General features: G+C 43.0%; 1 protein-coding gene across 2 annotated transcripts in view; it reads right to left on the bottom strand.

The window, feature by feature from the left end:
- Positions 1 to 11329: 11329 nt before the first annotated feature.
- LOC132393624 (interferon-induced protein 44-like) overlaps positions 11330 to 16384 on the bottom strand; it is a 29586-nt gene continuing 24531 nt past the window's right edge. Inside the window, exon 7 of one of the 2 annotated variants that reach the window (XM_059969052.1) lies at positions 11330 to 11753. In XM_059969052.1, the coding sequence (XP_059825035.1) occupies positions 11592 to 11753 (162 nt within the window). In that variant the 3' untranslated portion in view covers positions 11330 to 11591. The remainder of the gene's footprint in view (positions 11754 to 16384) is intronic. The other variant, XR_009512011.1, reaches the window with a different exon arrangement.

Below are 16384 nucleotides of genomic sequence, written 5' to 3'. Positions count from 1 at the left end.
CACACCACTGGACATTGCACGGGTGTTGTGCACCCACAGGAAGTGGGAGCTTGGAGGATCGATTGGGGGAAATCAGTCAGAAGCTCACAGTGTGTGAAGGCAGGTCAGTGGGGGCTTGTGTGTGTGTGTCCACCCTTGCCTGAGTGACAAGTCCACCACTGAAGAACAGTCTGGCCAAGAATGGAGGGATCACAGTCGACGACCACAATGGAACAGGAAGACAAAGGAAGGTTTGCCTGCTGCAGCTGCTCATTTCTCTCTCTCTCTCTCTCTCTCTCTCTCTCTCTCTCTCTCTCTCTCTCTCTCTCTCTCTCTCTTCTCTCTCTCTCTCTCTCTCTCACTCTCTCTCTCTCTCACTCTCTCTCTCTCTCTCTCTCTCTCTCTCTCTCTCTCTCTCTCTCTCTCTCCACAACAGTAACTACCTGAACACGAACTGAACTGGACTCTGCATTATCTCAAGACCATTCATTTACCCCTAGACTACGATAGAGCTTGGTTTTGATTCTTATATCTACACTTCTGTATTTATCATTGCTAACCTGTTTTACATGTATATTTGCATTTTTGATATTGTGTTCCTTAGTTTACTAATGAACACTTTTAGTTACAGTACCACCAGACTCCAACGTATCATTTCATTTCTGCTGGTTTGGTAACCCAGTCACGGGGTATAATGACAAATTGGGGGCTCATCCGGGATTTTAATTTATAATTGGGAGACTGCTGATTTGATTGCGGTAAATTCCCTTATCTGATCTGGTTGTGTGAAAACCAGAAATGAGAAAAGCAGAAATGGAGATTGACAAGTTTCTAAGGGAACCAACCTTGGAGGAATTAGGGGATGCCAGAAAGTTGGAATTGTTGAATATTGCAAAACGGTTGAAACTTGTGAAGATGAAACCAGCAGTGAGGAATTCAGGAATACAGAGAGCAATAGTTGACCACTATGTATCTGAGGGGGTGTTTTCTGAAGAGGAGCAGGAGATGTTTTCTGAGAGTAAACCCAGTGGGGTTGAGTTTCAGATTCAGATGCAGAGATGGAGGAGGAGGAGGAAAGGAAAAGCGAGCATGAGTTATAAGTATGGAAGTTGGAGGCTGAGGAAAGGGAGAGGGAAAGGCAGTATGAGATGAATAGGTTACGAGCATTGCAGGAAAGGGGACACGTGATGGACCCAAACAGGGGGTTCAAGATTGGTCAGGAGGTTAAGTTGGTACCCCCATTCAAGGAGATGGATGTTGATAGCTACTTCCTCCATTTTGAGAAAGTGGCTATGAATCAGGACTGGCCTAAGGAGAAGTGGGCAGTTCTGTTACAGAATGTTCTTAAGGGGAAGGCTCAGCAAGCCTATTTGGCATTGTCTATGGATGAAACTAAAGATTATGATGAAGTAAAAAGGGTTATATTGAGGAGTAACGAGTTGGTTCCAGAAACATACTGGCAGAAGTTCCAGAATTTGAGAAAGCCGTGGGACCACACGTATTTAGAGTTTGCCGGTGAAATGCACATGTAATTTGAGCATTGGTGCGCCACAAAAGGGGCCAGTGAGGATCTGGACAAATTAAAACAACTGATGCTGATTGAGAAGTTTAAATTTGCGTCCCTGAGGGTATGAGGATGTATTTGGACGAGAAGGAGGCAGAGACTCTGTCTGCGACTGCCAAGTTAGCAGACAAGTATGCCATAACGCATAAGATAAAATTTCCCCCAAATCAGAGCTACAAGAGGGGTTGTAAGGATGGTAGACAAAGCTCACCAGCGAAGTCAGAGAATAAGCCAGGGACTATTAGAAAGGGTAAAAAGGAGGAAAAGCAAGCTGGCAGGAAGTTTCCCAGCTTTACGTGTTATAACTGTGGAAAGGCTGGTCACATAGCATCTAAGTGCCTGGCTACGAAGAAAGTGAGAGGGAAAGGGAAGGCACCAACCCCAACTGCCTGCATTAAGCCAACCGAAATGTCACTAAAGAAGAAGGAAGAGGAACTAATCTGAGTTCAGGAGAGATGGCATTTCTTCTGAATGGGTTAGTATCTGTGAAGGAAGAGTCAACCCCAGTGCCAGTGATTATCTGGAGAGACACTAGGGCTTTTCACTCCCTAATCCTAAGCCGTGTGTTGGACTTTAATGCTGAGACCGAGACCAGTGATGTAGTCATAGAAGGGGTTGGAAAAGGGACTGAGGCAGTGCTGTTGCATGAAATATTTTTGAAGCGTGAGTTGATATCCAGACCGGTCATGATCGGGGTGCAGTCTGCACTCCCAATACATGACGTGGATGTCTTGCTTAGTAATGATCTTGCAGGTGGGGATGTGTACTCAGCAGTGAAGCTGACGAGCAAGCCTGTCAGTGCTGAGGACCTGCCCATAGATTCCAAGGTTTATTCCACCTGCGCAGGAACCTGCAGCATGTCGAAAAAGGCGGCTGCAACAGGCACAAATTTAACTGAGTCCGGCGTTGATTTAGCTGAAACGTTTTTGCCAGCCTTGTACCAGGAGGGGCTAGAGGATGAGAAGGAAGAGGATAGCGGAGCTAATGAAAGTAAGGGAGAGGAGGTAGATTTACTCTTACCAAAGAAGGAACTTATAAAGGAGCAGAGATGTGATGAGGAACATGTGGCTTTGAAGGAGACAGCTCTCTTAGAGGAGGGAATTGAAAAGGAACCAGTGGGATTCTATATTAAGGAGGGAGTATTAATCAGAAAGTGGAGACCAGCTACAGTGCCAGCAGATGAGGACTGGGCAGTGGTACATCAGGTGATAGTTCCAAAGGTTTTTCGGGATGAAATATTGAACCTGGTCCACAAGATAACTCTAGGTGGACACTTTGGAGTGAAGAAAATGATACATAGAGATAAGAGGACTCTGAGCAGGTTTCTGGGAATGGTGGGGTACTATCGGAAATTTTGTAAAAACTTTGCGGATATTGCCCTCCCTCTTACAAAGCTTTTGCAAAAAAATGAAAACATTGTTGTGGAGCAATCCTTGCCAAGAAACCTTTGAGAGGCTGAAAACCATCTTATGTTACCACCCTGTGTTAAAATCACTTGACTTTTCGAAACCTTTCTCCCTGGCAACTGATGCAGGCAATGAGGCTGCAGGAGCACTGTTATTGCAGAAAGCTAAGGTTGAAATTGAGCACCCAGTGGCGTATTTTTCTAGGAAGTTCAATGTGCACCAGAGAAATTATTCCACTGCAGAAAAAGAAATACTGTCACTTATTCTGGCATTGCAGCATTTTGAGGTTTACGTTTGTCTGGCACAAAAGCCATTGATAGCTTATACGGATCACAACCCATTGGTATTTTTGACGAACATCAAGGATAAAAGTAGATGGTTATTAAGTTGGAGTCTGATGTTACAAGAATGTGTTATTAAAATACAACATGTAAAGGGGACTGACAATGTAATTGCTGATTGTTTATCCAGGTGTTAAATTTGAAATTATCTCTGTGTTACTCTGTTGGTTAATGACTGCTTCTGTATTATATTATACTCCGTAATGTGCCTTACTATTGAATGTTTCCCCCGGTAAAAATTCTTTTAAGGGTGGGGGTGTTATGTGTGATGAGCAAACCATGGGGAGATGGGGTCCAGAGTTGATGCCCCATGAACTATGCTGCTAACAAGAGAGAGGTAAAGAGGAGAAGAGGCGGCATGTTGCACATGCTGATAATGAGAGACACAAGGATTTTAAATTATGCATTCTTCGCTGATTGTTGACTTTACTTTCATGGACTTTGCCATTATGCCTGCTTGTGTGAATCCCTGCTGGCACAGCATAGTGGGTGCCAGGTGCCTACTGAGACAGGAGGGAGTGGCCAGTTTGATGGACATGATCAGTTGGTGGATGGCTGGTATCCCGGTAGGGGAGATAAAAGACGAGTCTGCTGAGACACAGGCAGACACACCACTGGACACTGCACGGGTGTTGTGCACCCACAGGAAGTGGGAGCTTGGAGGATCGATTGGGGGAAATCAGTCAGAAGCTCACAGTGTGTGAAGGCAGGTCAGTGGGGGCTTGTGTGTGTGTGTCCACCCTTGCCTGAGTGACAAGTCCACCACTGAAGAACAGTCTGGCCAAGAACGGAGGGATCACAGTCGACGATCACAATGGAACAGGAAGACAAAGGAAGGTTTGCCTGCTGCAGCTGCTCATTTCTCTCTCTCTCTCTCTCTCTCTCTCTCTCTCTCTCTCTCTCTGTAGTGTCACAACAGTAACTACTTCAACACAAACTGAACTGAACTGGACTCTGCATTATCTTAAGACTATTCATTTACCCCTAGACTACGATAGAGCTTGGTTTTGATTCTTATTTCTACACTTCTGTATTTATCATTGCTAACCTGTTTTACATGTATATTTGCATTTTTGATATTGTGTTCCTTAGTTTACTAATGAACACTTTTAGTTAGAGTACCACCAGACTCCAGCATATCATTCCATTTCTGCAGGTTTGGTAACCCACTCATGGGGTACATGACAGTAGAAAGTGTCAGAAGTTCCTGAAGAGTGAGTACAGAGAGCTTGGTAGGAAGTTGAAAAACAAGACCTCGAGGATAGTAATCTCCGGATTGCTGCCTGTGACACGTGCCATTGAGGGTAAGAATAGGATGCTCTGGCAGATGAACATGTGGCTGAGAAACTGGTGTAGGGGCAGGGTTTCAGATTTCCAGATCATTGGGACCTCTTCTGGGGGAGGTGGGACCTGTAAAAGAGAGATGGGTTACACCTGAACTGCAGGGGGACCAATATACTTGCAGGGAGCTTTGCTAGTGTTATTGGGGAAGGTTTAAACTAGATTTGCACGGGATGGGAACCAGAGTGCCAGAGTAGATAGTGGAATGGGGGTAAAAATAAATTATGTTAGTAGTTCATGCAAAGTCACAAATAGTAAGGTTGTGTGTGTGGTGGTAATAATCTTCTGAGGTGTGTAAATTTCAATGAGAGTATTGTGGGAAAGGCAGATAAACTGAGGGCCTGGATTGACACATGGAATTATGACATCATAGCTATTACTGAAACTTGGCGACAGGAGGGGCAGGACTGGCAGCTCAATGTTCCAGGGGTTCTGATGTTTCAGAAATGATAGAGGCAGAGGGATGAAGGGTGGTGGGGGGGGGTTTGATTTGCTTGTCAGGGAAAATATAACAACAGTGCTTCGGCAGGACAGATTGGAGGGCTTGTTTATTGAGGCCATATGGGTGAAGCTGAGAAACAGGAAAGCTATGACCACATTAATAGGGCTGTATTATAGACCACCCAATAGTCAGTGAGAATTAGACAAGCAAATCTAAGAGAGGTAACAGACAACTGCAGGAGACAGAAAGTTGTGATTGTAGGGGATTTTAATTTTCCACACATCGACTGGGACTCCCATACTGTTGAAGGTCTAGATGGGTTAGAGTTTGTAATATGTTTTCAGGAAAGTTTTCTAAATCAATATATAGATATACCAATTAGGGAGGATGCAATATTAGATCTCCTATTAGGAAATGAGTTAGGGCAGGTGACAGAAGTGTGTGTAGGGGAGCACTTTGGTTCCAGTGATCATATCACCATTAGTTTACACTTGATCATGAATGAAGATAGATCTGGTCCTTGGGTTGAAGTTCTAAACTGGAAAAAAGGCCAAATTTGAAGTAATGAGAAAGGATCTAAAAATCGCAGATTAGGACAGGTTGTTCTCTGGCAAGGACGTGACTGCTAAGTGGGAGGCCTTCAAAGAAGAAATTTTGAGAGTGCAGAGTTTGTATGTTCCTGTCAGGGTTAAAGGCAAAATGAAAAACAATAAGGAACCTTGGATCTCGAGGGATATTGGAACTCTGATAAAGAGATGTATAAAAGGTTAGGCAACAGGGAGGAAATAAGATGCCTGAAGAGTATAAAAAGAGTAAGAAAATACTTAAGAAAGAAATCAGGAGGGCTAAAAGAAGACATGAGTTTGCTTTGGCAGTCAGGGTGAAGGATAATCCTAAGAGCTTCTACAGGTATGTTAAGCGCAACAGGATAGTAAGGGATAAATGTGGTCCTCTTTAAGATCAGAATGGGTGGCTATGTATGTAACCAAAAGAAATGGGAGAGATATTAAATGTCTTTTTTTTGCATTTGTATTTACTAATGAAATTGGGATGGAGACTATGGAAACAGGGAAAACAAGAAGGGAGGTCAAGGAACTTATACAGATTAGGGAGGAGGAGGTGCTTTCTGTCTTGAGGTAAATCAGGGTAGATAAATTGCCAGGACCTGACAGGGTATTCCCTTGGACCTGGAAGGAGACTAGTGTTGAAATTGCAGGGCCCTGGCAGAAATATTTTAAATGTTGATATCCACGGGTCAGGTGCTGGAGGATTGGAGGATAGCTCATGTAGTTCTGTTGTTTAAAAAAGGCTCAAAAAGTAAGTCGGGAAATTATAGGCTGGTAAGTTTGACATCAGTAGTAGGTAAGTTGTTGGAAGGAATACTAAGAGATAGGATCTACAATTATTTAGATAGACAGGGACTTATTAGAAAAAGTCAGCATGGCTTTGTGCATGGTATGCCATGTTTAACCAATCTATTAGAGTTTTTCAAGGAGGTTACCAGGAAAGTGAATGAAGGGAAGGCAGTAAATGTTGTATACATGGACTTCAGTAAGGCCTTTGACAAGGTCCCGCATGGGAGGTTAGTTAGGAAGACTCAGTCACTTGGTATACATGGTGAGGTAGTAAATTGGATTAGACATTGGCTCAATGGAACAAGACAGAGAGTGATAGTGGAGGATTGCTTCTCTGAGTGGAGGCCTGTGACTAGTGGTATGCCAAAGGGATCAGTGTGGTGTCCATTGTTATTTGTCATCTATATCAATGATCTGGATGATATTGTGGCAAATTGGATTAGCAAATTTGCTGATGATACAAAGATTGGAAGTGTAGTGGACAGTGAGGAAGGTTTTCAAAGCTTGCAGAGGAATTTGGACCAGTAGAGGAATGGGCTGAAAAATGGCAGATGGAGTTTAATGCGGACAAGTGTGAGGCATTGCACTTCGGAAGGTCAAACCAAGGTAAATGGTAGGACACTGAGGAGTGCAGTAGAACAGAGGGATCTGGGGAGTACAGATACTTAATTCCCCAAAAGTGGCATCACAAGTAGATAGGGTTGTAAAGAGAGCTTTTGGTACATTGGCCTTTACAAATCAAAGTACTCAGTATAAGAGTGGAATGTAATGGTGACATTGGTGAGACTGAATTAGGAGTATTGTGTGCAGTTTTGGTCACCTAATTACAGGAAGAATATTAATAAGGTTGAAAGAGTGCAGAGATGGTTTACAAGGATGTTGCCATGACTTGAGAAACTGAGTTACAGATAAAGGTTGAATAGGTTAGGACTTTATTCCCTGGAGCATAGGAGAATGAAGGGTGAATTGATAGAGGTGTATAAAATTATGATGGGGATAGAGTGAATGCAAGCAGGCTTTTTCCACTGAGGCTAGGGGAGAAAAAAAAAGAGGTCATGGGTTAAGGGTGAAGAGGGAAAAGTTTAAAGGGAACATTAGTGGGAGCATTATCATGCAGAGAGTGGTGGGAGTGTGGAATGAGCTGCCAGATGAAGTGGTGAATGTGGGCTCACTTTTGACATTTAAGAAAAACATGGGTAGGTATATAGATGAGAGGGATATGGAGGGATATTGTCCAGTTGCAGGTCAGTGGGACTAGGCAGAAAAATTGTTTAGCACAGCCAAGAAGGGCCAAAAGGACTGTTTCTGTGCTGTAATGTTCTATGGTTCTACTGACGTCAGACTCACTGACCTATAATTTCCCGTTATTTTTGTTTAGAGCCTTTTTGAAACAGTGGAAAAATATTAGCTAACCTCCAATACTCTGGTACCTCTCCTGTCACTAAGGATGATTTAAATATCTCTGCTAGTACCCTGCCAATTTCTGCATTTGACTGCCAGAGGGTCCGAGGAATATGTTGTCAGACCCTAGTGTTTATCCACCCTGGTTTGTCTCAGCATAGCAACCACCCCTCCTCTGTAATCTGTACAGGGTCCTGAAGTTGATGCCACTTTGCTTCACGTCTATAGACTGTGTCTGTCTCCTGGCTATATACAGACACAAAAAAGTATTTAAAATCTCCCCCATCTGCTTTCACTCCACCTATGGATTACCATTCTGGTCTTCCAAAGGACCAAATTCATCCTTTGCAATCCTTTTACTCTTAATAGATCCGTAGAATCCCTTAAGATTCTCCTTCACCTTGTCTGCAAGAGCAACTTCAAGCCTTCCTTTAGCCCTCCCGATTTCCTCCTTGATTGTTCTCTTGCATTTCTTATGCTCCAGAAAAGCCTCATTTGTTCCTATTTGCCTATACCTGCTATGCACCTCCTTTTACCACTTAACCAGGACCTCAAAACAGGGGTTGGTAGATTCTTGATTAGTTAGGGCATGAAGGGATATAAGGAGAAGGCAGGAGATTGGGGTTGAGGGCAAAATGGAACAGTCATGATAAAATGGTGCAACAGACCTAATTGGCCAAATGGCCTAATCCTATAGGTTATAGTCTTATAAACATTTAATGTTGAGACCCTGAGTCAGGAGAAGTTCCATATTCTAACATCTTTAATCCCTCCACCTTCTCTTGAGTTAACATTGTAAAGTTTACATGCTGAAGTAACTTCCCAAGATTTCCAGCTTTCTGAACTGTCCTCTTTTTGTCTAAATCAGCTTGATGAGATTTGTTGAATATTTCTATATAACTGGTAAAGCCTCAGTTTCCAATCGCCTACACATTGCAGCTCAGAAGGTAGTTGGTTTACAGGCTGGGGCTACTGAAGCAGGCTAAGGTATGGAGTGTGGTCTGAAGCTGGATCCGTTCCACAGTTGAACCTGTGAGCCAGTCGATTCCTTCTCTGTAGATATTTTAAAACTGACACAATTACGTTTGCTCGGTCCAAAGTGTTCACCCACTTCTGACACTTGCCCTCCCTCATTCACCAGGAGGAGATCCAGTGCTGCACTCTCTCTGGTAGCTCCAGTATATAATAATGGAAGGTTTATTGGACATAATTCACAAATTCCACCCTGCTCCTGTCTTTTACACTCTGGTATTTGGAAAGTTAAAATCTCCCATTAACGCAACCCTTTTATGTTTACATCTATGTCGATATATCTGTTCATCCAATTGCCACTGACTATTGATTGGGCCTATAATCCATCCCGTTCCGTTTCTAACAGTCTCACTGGATGATCTCCCAAGCAAAAAGCATTCCTATGTCCTCTTTCCCCAAATGTCAACTCACCCTCCTCCTCTCTTACCTGTACCTCAGTCACACCTGTAACATCTGTACCTGGACCATTGAGCTGCCCACCCTACCCTTCCCTCAACCTTGTTTCTGTTGTTGGTTGTGATATCCCAGTTCCCAGTGCCAGTCCATATCCTAAGTCCATCCTACCTGCCCGTGAAGCCAATAGCACTGAAATCACCGCAGCTTAAAGCTGTGGCCACTTGCTCCCTTACTGTGCTCCTGTCCATTCTGTTAGATCTGGGAGTGATGTCCGGCAGCTTCTTCAGAAATCAAGAATGAGGCACAAATCTTATGTTTACCACAGTTTCGTTAGATGTTCATCATGGTGCAGGTCAGACAGAGTCAGTCTACATCAGCAGGCAAGGCAGGGAAGGAACAGAGAATCAATAACTGTAACAACCTGTAACTGGTTGTATCTGTGAATGAATGTACCGTGTCTGGCTGTAACAATGACTGGCTGTGCCTGGCTATAACAGTGATCAGCTGTAACAGTGACCAGCTGTAAATGTGAAGGGCTGTAACTGTGATGAGCTGTAATTATGAATAGCTGTAACAGTATTTAGCTGTAACTGTGATGTTCTGTAACAGTGACTGATGAAAATGTGACTGGCTGTAACTGTGACCAATGTACCCTGTAAGGTGTGTGCATGTGCGAGCACACACATGTCATTTGCTACTAGTGAGTAAATGAATTTGAACTGTGCACAAATGGTTGTCACCCTCTACCTTGTTCGCATGTTAAGTATATTTCACAATCGTGCACAATCACATTTTCAGTTTCTGAGGCGGACAGTATTGACAATGTGGAGTTTGCAGTGATGCAGTCCTGCTATGTATGTTTAGTGTGAGTGCACACCATTTAAAATTCAGTGAGCAAATGTTGTTGTCACTGGGTAAAAAATTGCACAGCACAAGATTTTTGTTCACACCGGTCATCACTAGTTAGAGGGAACATTGACTGTGACCATCTGTCATTGCGACCATCATTAACTGTGACTGGCTGTCATAGTGACCAGCTACAACTGTGACCAGCTGTCTTTGTGTCCAGCTGTAACTGTGACTGGCTGTCATAGTGACCAGCTACAACTGTGACAGGCTAGTACAATGAATGGCTGTAAGTGTGACTGCTGTAAAAGTGACCATCTGCAGCTGTGACCATCTGTAACTGTGTCCAGCTATAACCATGACTGGAAGTAAACTGTGTCCATCTTTATCTGTTACTGTCTGTAATTGTCACTGGCTGTAACTGTCACCTGCTGTAAGAATAAATGTGTGTACCTGAGACCAGCTATAACTGTGATGATCTGTAACTGTTAGTGGTTGTAACAGTGACTGGCTGTGACTGACTGCTTGTAATAGTAACCAATTGTAAATGTGATTGGCTGTAACTGTGATCAGCTCGAACCGTGACCAGTTGTCTCTGTGAACATCTGTAAATTTGACTGGCTGAAAAAGTGACAATCAGTAACACTGATCAGATGTAACAATAAATGGCTTTACTGGTGACCATCTGTATCTGTCATGAGCTGTAACTGTAACCAGCTGTAACAATGAATGGCTGTAGCTGTGACTGGCTGTTACTGTCACCAGCTCTAAAAGTGACCATCTGTAACTGAGATTGGCTGTAACTGTGACTAGATATAATAGTGACAATCTGTAACTGTGACCCGGTGTAACTGTGAAAGGCTTTAATACTGACCAGCTGTAACTGTGATTGGCTGTAACTTACCTTCTGTAATGTGACCATGTGTAACTGTGACCAGCAGTAAATTTAACCTGCTGTAACAATACATGGCTGTAACTGTGACCTACTTTAACAGTGACCAGCTGTACCAGGGATCTGCTGTAACAGGGAATGGCTGTAACTGTGACCATCTATAGCACTGACCAACTGTACCAGTGACATGCTGTAACACTGAATGGGTGTGACTTTGACCATTGGAGTTGTAACCGACTATAACTATGACCATCTGTAACAGTGACTGGTTGTAACAGTGATCGACTTTAACGGTGACCGTCTGTATCAAAGGAACATGAACACATTGTTTGCTTTTATTCTGCCAAGTGGTCTCGGCCAGTTTATTTGAGAAAGTGATTCCCTCTTCAGCTTTACAGGGAAAGAAACTAAAGAATAATAGAAGCAATTATACAACAAGTTAATAAATGTCTACAGGCAAACAGTTGATTGTACTAATATATAAGCAAGTATACTAAAACTACAGGGGAAACAATAGAAAAATCAATCCCATAGCAGTGTCTGTGCTCCTGAAACTGGATCGGATTCTCAGCACTGGACAAGGTCAGCTGTGATCATTACACTGTTTTGAAAAATCGATCAATGTTTCTGACCATATTATCCAGAACATATAGGGCCAGGATGCATTTTATCTTCTCAATCTGACCACCTTTCCACTGATTCGAAATCACAAACATGGAACGCCTATCCATCCCTGTGCGTTCTGCCAAATTCTGAAACTGAGGGAAAGGAAGGAGAGAGAAGGTATTAATGGAATTATAAACTCCACAGGCTTCAGATTCATGGGCAAAGGTAGCAGTAACAGAGACAGAGAGAGCTGGTCCATTGGGATGGGCTTCAGCTGAACTATGTTGTGGCCAGTGTCCTGGGGAATCACGTGAATACTGTGTAGACCAGGATTTAGACTAGACAGAAAGGGGAGGGTTCCAAGGGCAGAATGATTAATAACTGAAGAGGAAGTGAGAGAGCGGTGGCACAAAGGAGTGAGGGGGGATTTGACAAACAAAGTGTGGCAGGAGGGGCAGAAAATATCAGTAAAATGAGGCAGCACAAGGTAAAGCCTGAGTAATAGAGTTTAACACGTGGCTAAGGAGATGGTGCAGGAGGAGGAAGGCTTCAGATTATTGGATCATTGGGCTCTCTTCCAGGGAAGGTGGGACATGTACAGACAGGATGCTTTGCACCTGAATTGGAGGGGAATTCATTATCCCAGTAGGAATGTTTTGGTGCTGTAAGGGTTGGAGCGGTGTTGTTGGAGATGTAAGCTAGAGCTGCAGGGAAGGGAACTGGAGTGCCTGAACAGATAGTGGAGTGGTTGTGGAGATGGATGTTTATAGGCCTACGTACAAGGTCAGGAATCAAAAAGTTGATCATTGTGGGGCTAATATTCTGAGTTTTGAATATTTCAATGCAAGGAGTATTGTAGGAAGGGCAGATGAGCTGAAGGCATGGATCAGGGTATGGAAATACGATGTGTAGACATTACTGAGACTTGTTTGCAGGGGGAATAGGTCTGAATGTCAAATGTTCTGGAATTTTGTGGCTTCAGATATGATAGACCGGGAGGGATTAAAAGGGATGATGTGGCATTTCCAGTCAGGGAAAATAACATGGTAGGGCTTATACAGAATAGAATGAACAGTTCTTCTCCTGAGGCTTTATAGATAGAACTGAGGAACAAGACAGGTATGTATGACCATGTTAATGGGATTACGTTATAGATCACATAATAGGCAGCAGAACTTAGATGATTAAATTAGAGAGATCACAGACTGTTATAAGAAACATAAGATTGTGACATGAGGTGCTTTAAACTTTCCACATATTAACTGGGACTCCATTGCTGTTAATGGGCTGGATGGGAGAAAATACCTCGAGTGTGTTCAGGAAAGTTTCCTGAATCAGTGCATAGAGATCCCAAATGAAAATTCTAGATCTATCAGGGAATGAGACGGGGAGGTAACAGAAGTGCATGTAGGTGAACACTTTCTATCTAGTGATCACAATGCCATTTGTTTCAAAATAATTACAGTGAAGGGTAGGTCTGTTTCTTGGGTTGAGACTCTAAATAAGTGAAAGGCCAATTTTGGAAGAACCTGGCAAATGTGGATTGGCACAGTTCCTTGGTTTTCTAGAGCTATTGAGGCATTGGTGAAGAAGAAGGAGGAAGTGGATAGCAGGAATGAGCAGGTAGATACAAATTAGGTACATGAGGAGTATAAGATATTCAAGAGAATGCTTTAAGAAAGAAATCAGGGCTAAAAGAAGACATTAGGGCTGTTGGAGATATTTTAAGAACACAAAGACAGCAAGGAAAAAAATTGCTCCTTTGAAGATCAGAGCTGAAACGTATGGGGGAGATCTTAAATGGATTTTTTGCATCTGAATTTACTGGAACCATAAGATATAGGAGAAGAATTAAGCCACTTGGCCAATCCAAAAAATTTGTCATGGCTTATCCATTATTTACCTCAGCCCCAAACTCCTCCCTTCTCCCCATGTTCCTTCATGCCTTGAGCAACCAAAAGTCTATCAATTGTGCCTTAAGTATACATAATGACATGGCCGCCACAGCCACCTGTGACAATGAATTCCACAGATTCACCACTCTCTGGCTAAAGAAATTCCTCCTGATATCCATTCTAAGAGAACACCCCCCTATTCTGAGGCCGTCTCCTCTGGTCCTAGACTCACTCCATAGGAAACATACTCTCTACTTCCACTCTATCAAGGCCTTTCACCATTCGACAGGTTTCAATTAAGTCACCCCTCATTGTTCTGAACCCTGGTGAATACAGGCCCAGAGCCATCAAACACACTTCATATGACACACCATTCAATCTTGGAATCACTTTTGTGAACATCCTTTGCATCCTCTCCAGTATCTGGACATCCTTTCTAAGTGACCCACAACTGCTCACAATACTCCAAGAGAGGCCTCACCAGTGGTTTATAAAGCCTCAACATTACATCTTTGCTTTTATGTTCTCCTCCCCTTGAACTGAATTTTAACATCACATTTGCTTTCCTTACCACAAACACAACCTGAAAATGATAGAATATAGGAGCAGGGGTCGGCCATCTTGCCTGCTGTGCCTGTTCCGTCATGTAATATGATCATGGCTGATCTGATCGTGGACTCATCTCCACCTATCTGCCTTTTCCCCATAACCCTTAATTCCCCTACTAAGCAAAACTCTGTCCAACCTTGCTTTAAATATATTTACTGAAGTAGCATCCACTGCTTCATTGGGCAGAGAATTGCATAAATTCACCACTCTTTGGGAAAAGCAATTCATCTCCATTCTAAATCTACTCCCCGAAATCTTGAGTCAATGTCCCCGAGCTTTAGTCTCACCTACCAGTGGAAACAACTTTCCTGCCTCTATCTTTTCCATCCTTTTTATAATGTTAATATGTTTTTATGAGATCTCCTCTCATTCTTCTGAATTCCAGAGAGTACAGTCCCAGGCAACTCAATCTCTCCTCATGTCTAACTCCCTCATCTCTGGAATCAACCTAGTGAACCTCCTAAGCACCACCTCCAAAGTCAATATATCCTTCCTCTAGTAAGGAGACCAGAACTGCACACAGTACTCCAGGTGCAGCCTCATCAGTACCCTGTAGAGTTACAGCATAATCATTTGCAACCTGCTCTTAAATTCAATCCCTCTAGCAATGAAGGTCAACATTCCATTTACCTTCTTGATAGCCTGCTGCTCCTGCAAACCAACCTTTTGTGATTCATGCACCAGCACTCCCAAGTCCCTGTTTGGCAAAATGCTGCAATTTCTTTTACCATTTAAATTATAATCTGCTCTTTCATTTTTCCTTCCAAAGTGGATGACCTTGCATTTACCAACATTGTACTCTATCTGCCAGACCTTTGCCCACTCACTTAACCTACCTATATCTCTCTGCAGACTCTCCATATCTTCTGCGCAATTTGCTTTTCTATTCAATTTAGTGTCATCAGCAAACCTAGATGCACTACACTCTGTTCCCTCTTCCAGATTGTTAACGTATATTTTGAACAGTCGTGGGCCCAGCACTGACCCCTGTGCCACACCGCTCACCACTGTTTGCCAACCAGAGTAACACCCATGTATTCCAATTCTCTGCTTTGTAGTTGACCAATCTTCTGTCCATGCTAATACATCCCTAAATTTTGCCTAAATGATCCTTTGGGGAATCCTGCTTAAGGACTCCCAGGTCTCATTTTTGAATTTTCTCTCCATTTATTAAATAGTCTACCCTTTTTTTCTTCTACCAAATTTCAACACCATACGCTTCCTAACACTGTATTCTTAGCCCATTCTCCTCATAGCCTCTCTACTTCCTCAAAACTACCTGCCCCTCTACCTATCTTTGTATCATCTGCAAACTTTGCAACATAGCCATCAATTCTGACATCCAAGTCATTGATATTTGGGAGATGGACGCAAAGTCTATGAAGATAGGCAAAACAACAGTGAGACCATGGGCCCAGTATAGGTTACACAGGATGAGGTGTTTGCTGCCTTGTGACAAATTATAGTGGATAAATTCCTGGGGCCTGACAGGTGTTCCCTGTGACCTTGTGGGATGCCTGTGAAGAAATTGCAGATTCCCTAGCCAAGATATTTGAAATATCCTTCATGGGTGAAGTGCTAGAGTATTGGAGGATTGTTAATGCTGTCCGGTTGTTTAAAAAAGCCTCTGAAAATGAGCTGGGAAATTACAGTCAGGTGTGCCTGACGTCAGTAGTCGGTAAGTTATTGGAAGCATTCTAAGGGGCCAGATATATAGTAAATATTTGGATAGACAGTGACTGGTTAGTGATAGTCAACATGACTTTGTACATGATATGTCATATCTAACCAATTTTAGAAGGTAGTTAACAGGAAAGTGGATGAAGGCTTGGCAGTGGATGTCGTCTCATGGCCTTTAGCGAGTCATTTGACAAGGTCCCATGTGTGAGCTTGGTATTCAAGATAAGGTAATAAAAGCTAGAGAGTGGTAGTAGATGTTTGCCTCTCTGACTGGAGGCCCATGACTAGCGGTGAACGACAGGAATCAGGGCTTGGTCTGTTGTTGCTTGCCATTTATATCAATGATCTGGATAACAATGGGGTTAACTGGATCAGCAAATATGCAGATGACAACAGGATTGTGGTGTAATGGACAGTGAAAAAGACTATCAAACCTTGGAGCAGGATCTGGATTAGCAGGAAAAATCGGCAAAACATTAGCAGATGGAATTTGATGCTGACAAGTGTGAAGTCTTGCACATTGGGAGGACAAACCAGGATAGGACTTAGAAACATAGAAAACCTACAGTACAATATAAGCCCTTCAGCCCACAAAGTTG

This window comes from Hypanus sabinus, chromosome 1 (assembly GCF_030144855.1).
Source record: "Hypanus sabinus isolate sHypSab1 chromosome 1, sHypSab1.hap1, whole genome shotgun sequence".
In the NCBI taxonomy this organism is placed as follows: Eukaryota; Metazoa; Chordata; class Chondrichthyes; order Myliobatiformes; family Dasyatidae; genus Hypanus; species Hypanus sabinus.
This window is presented reverse-complemented; position numbering and strand designations above follow the sequence as displayed.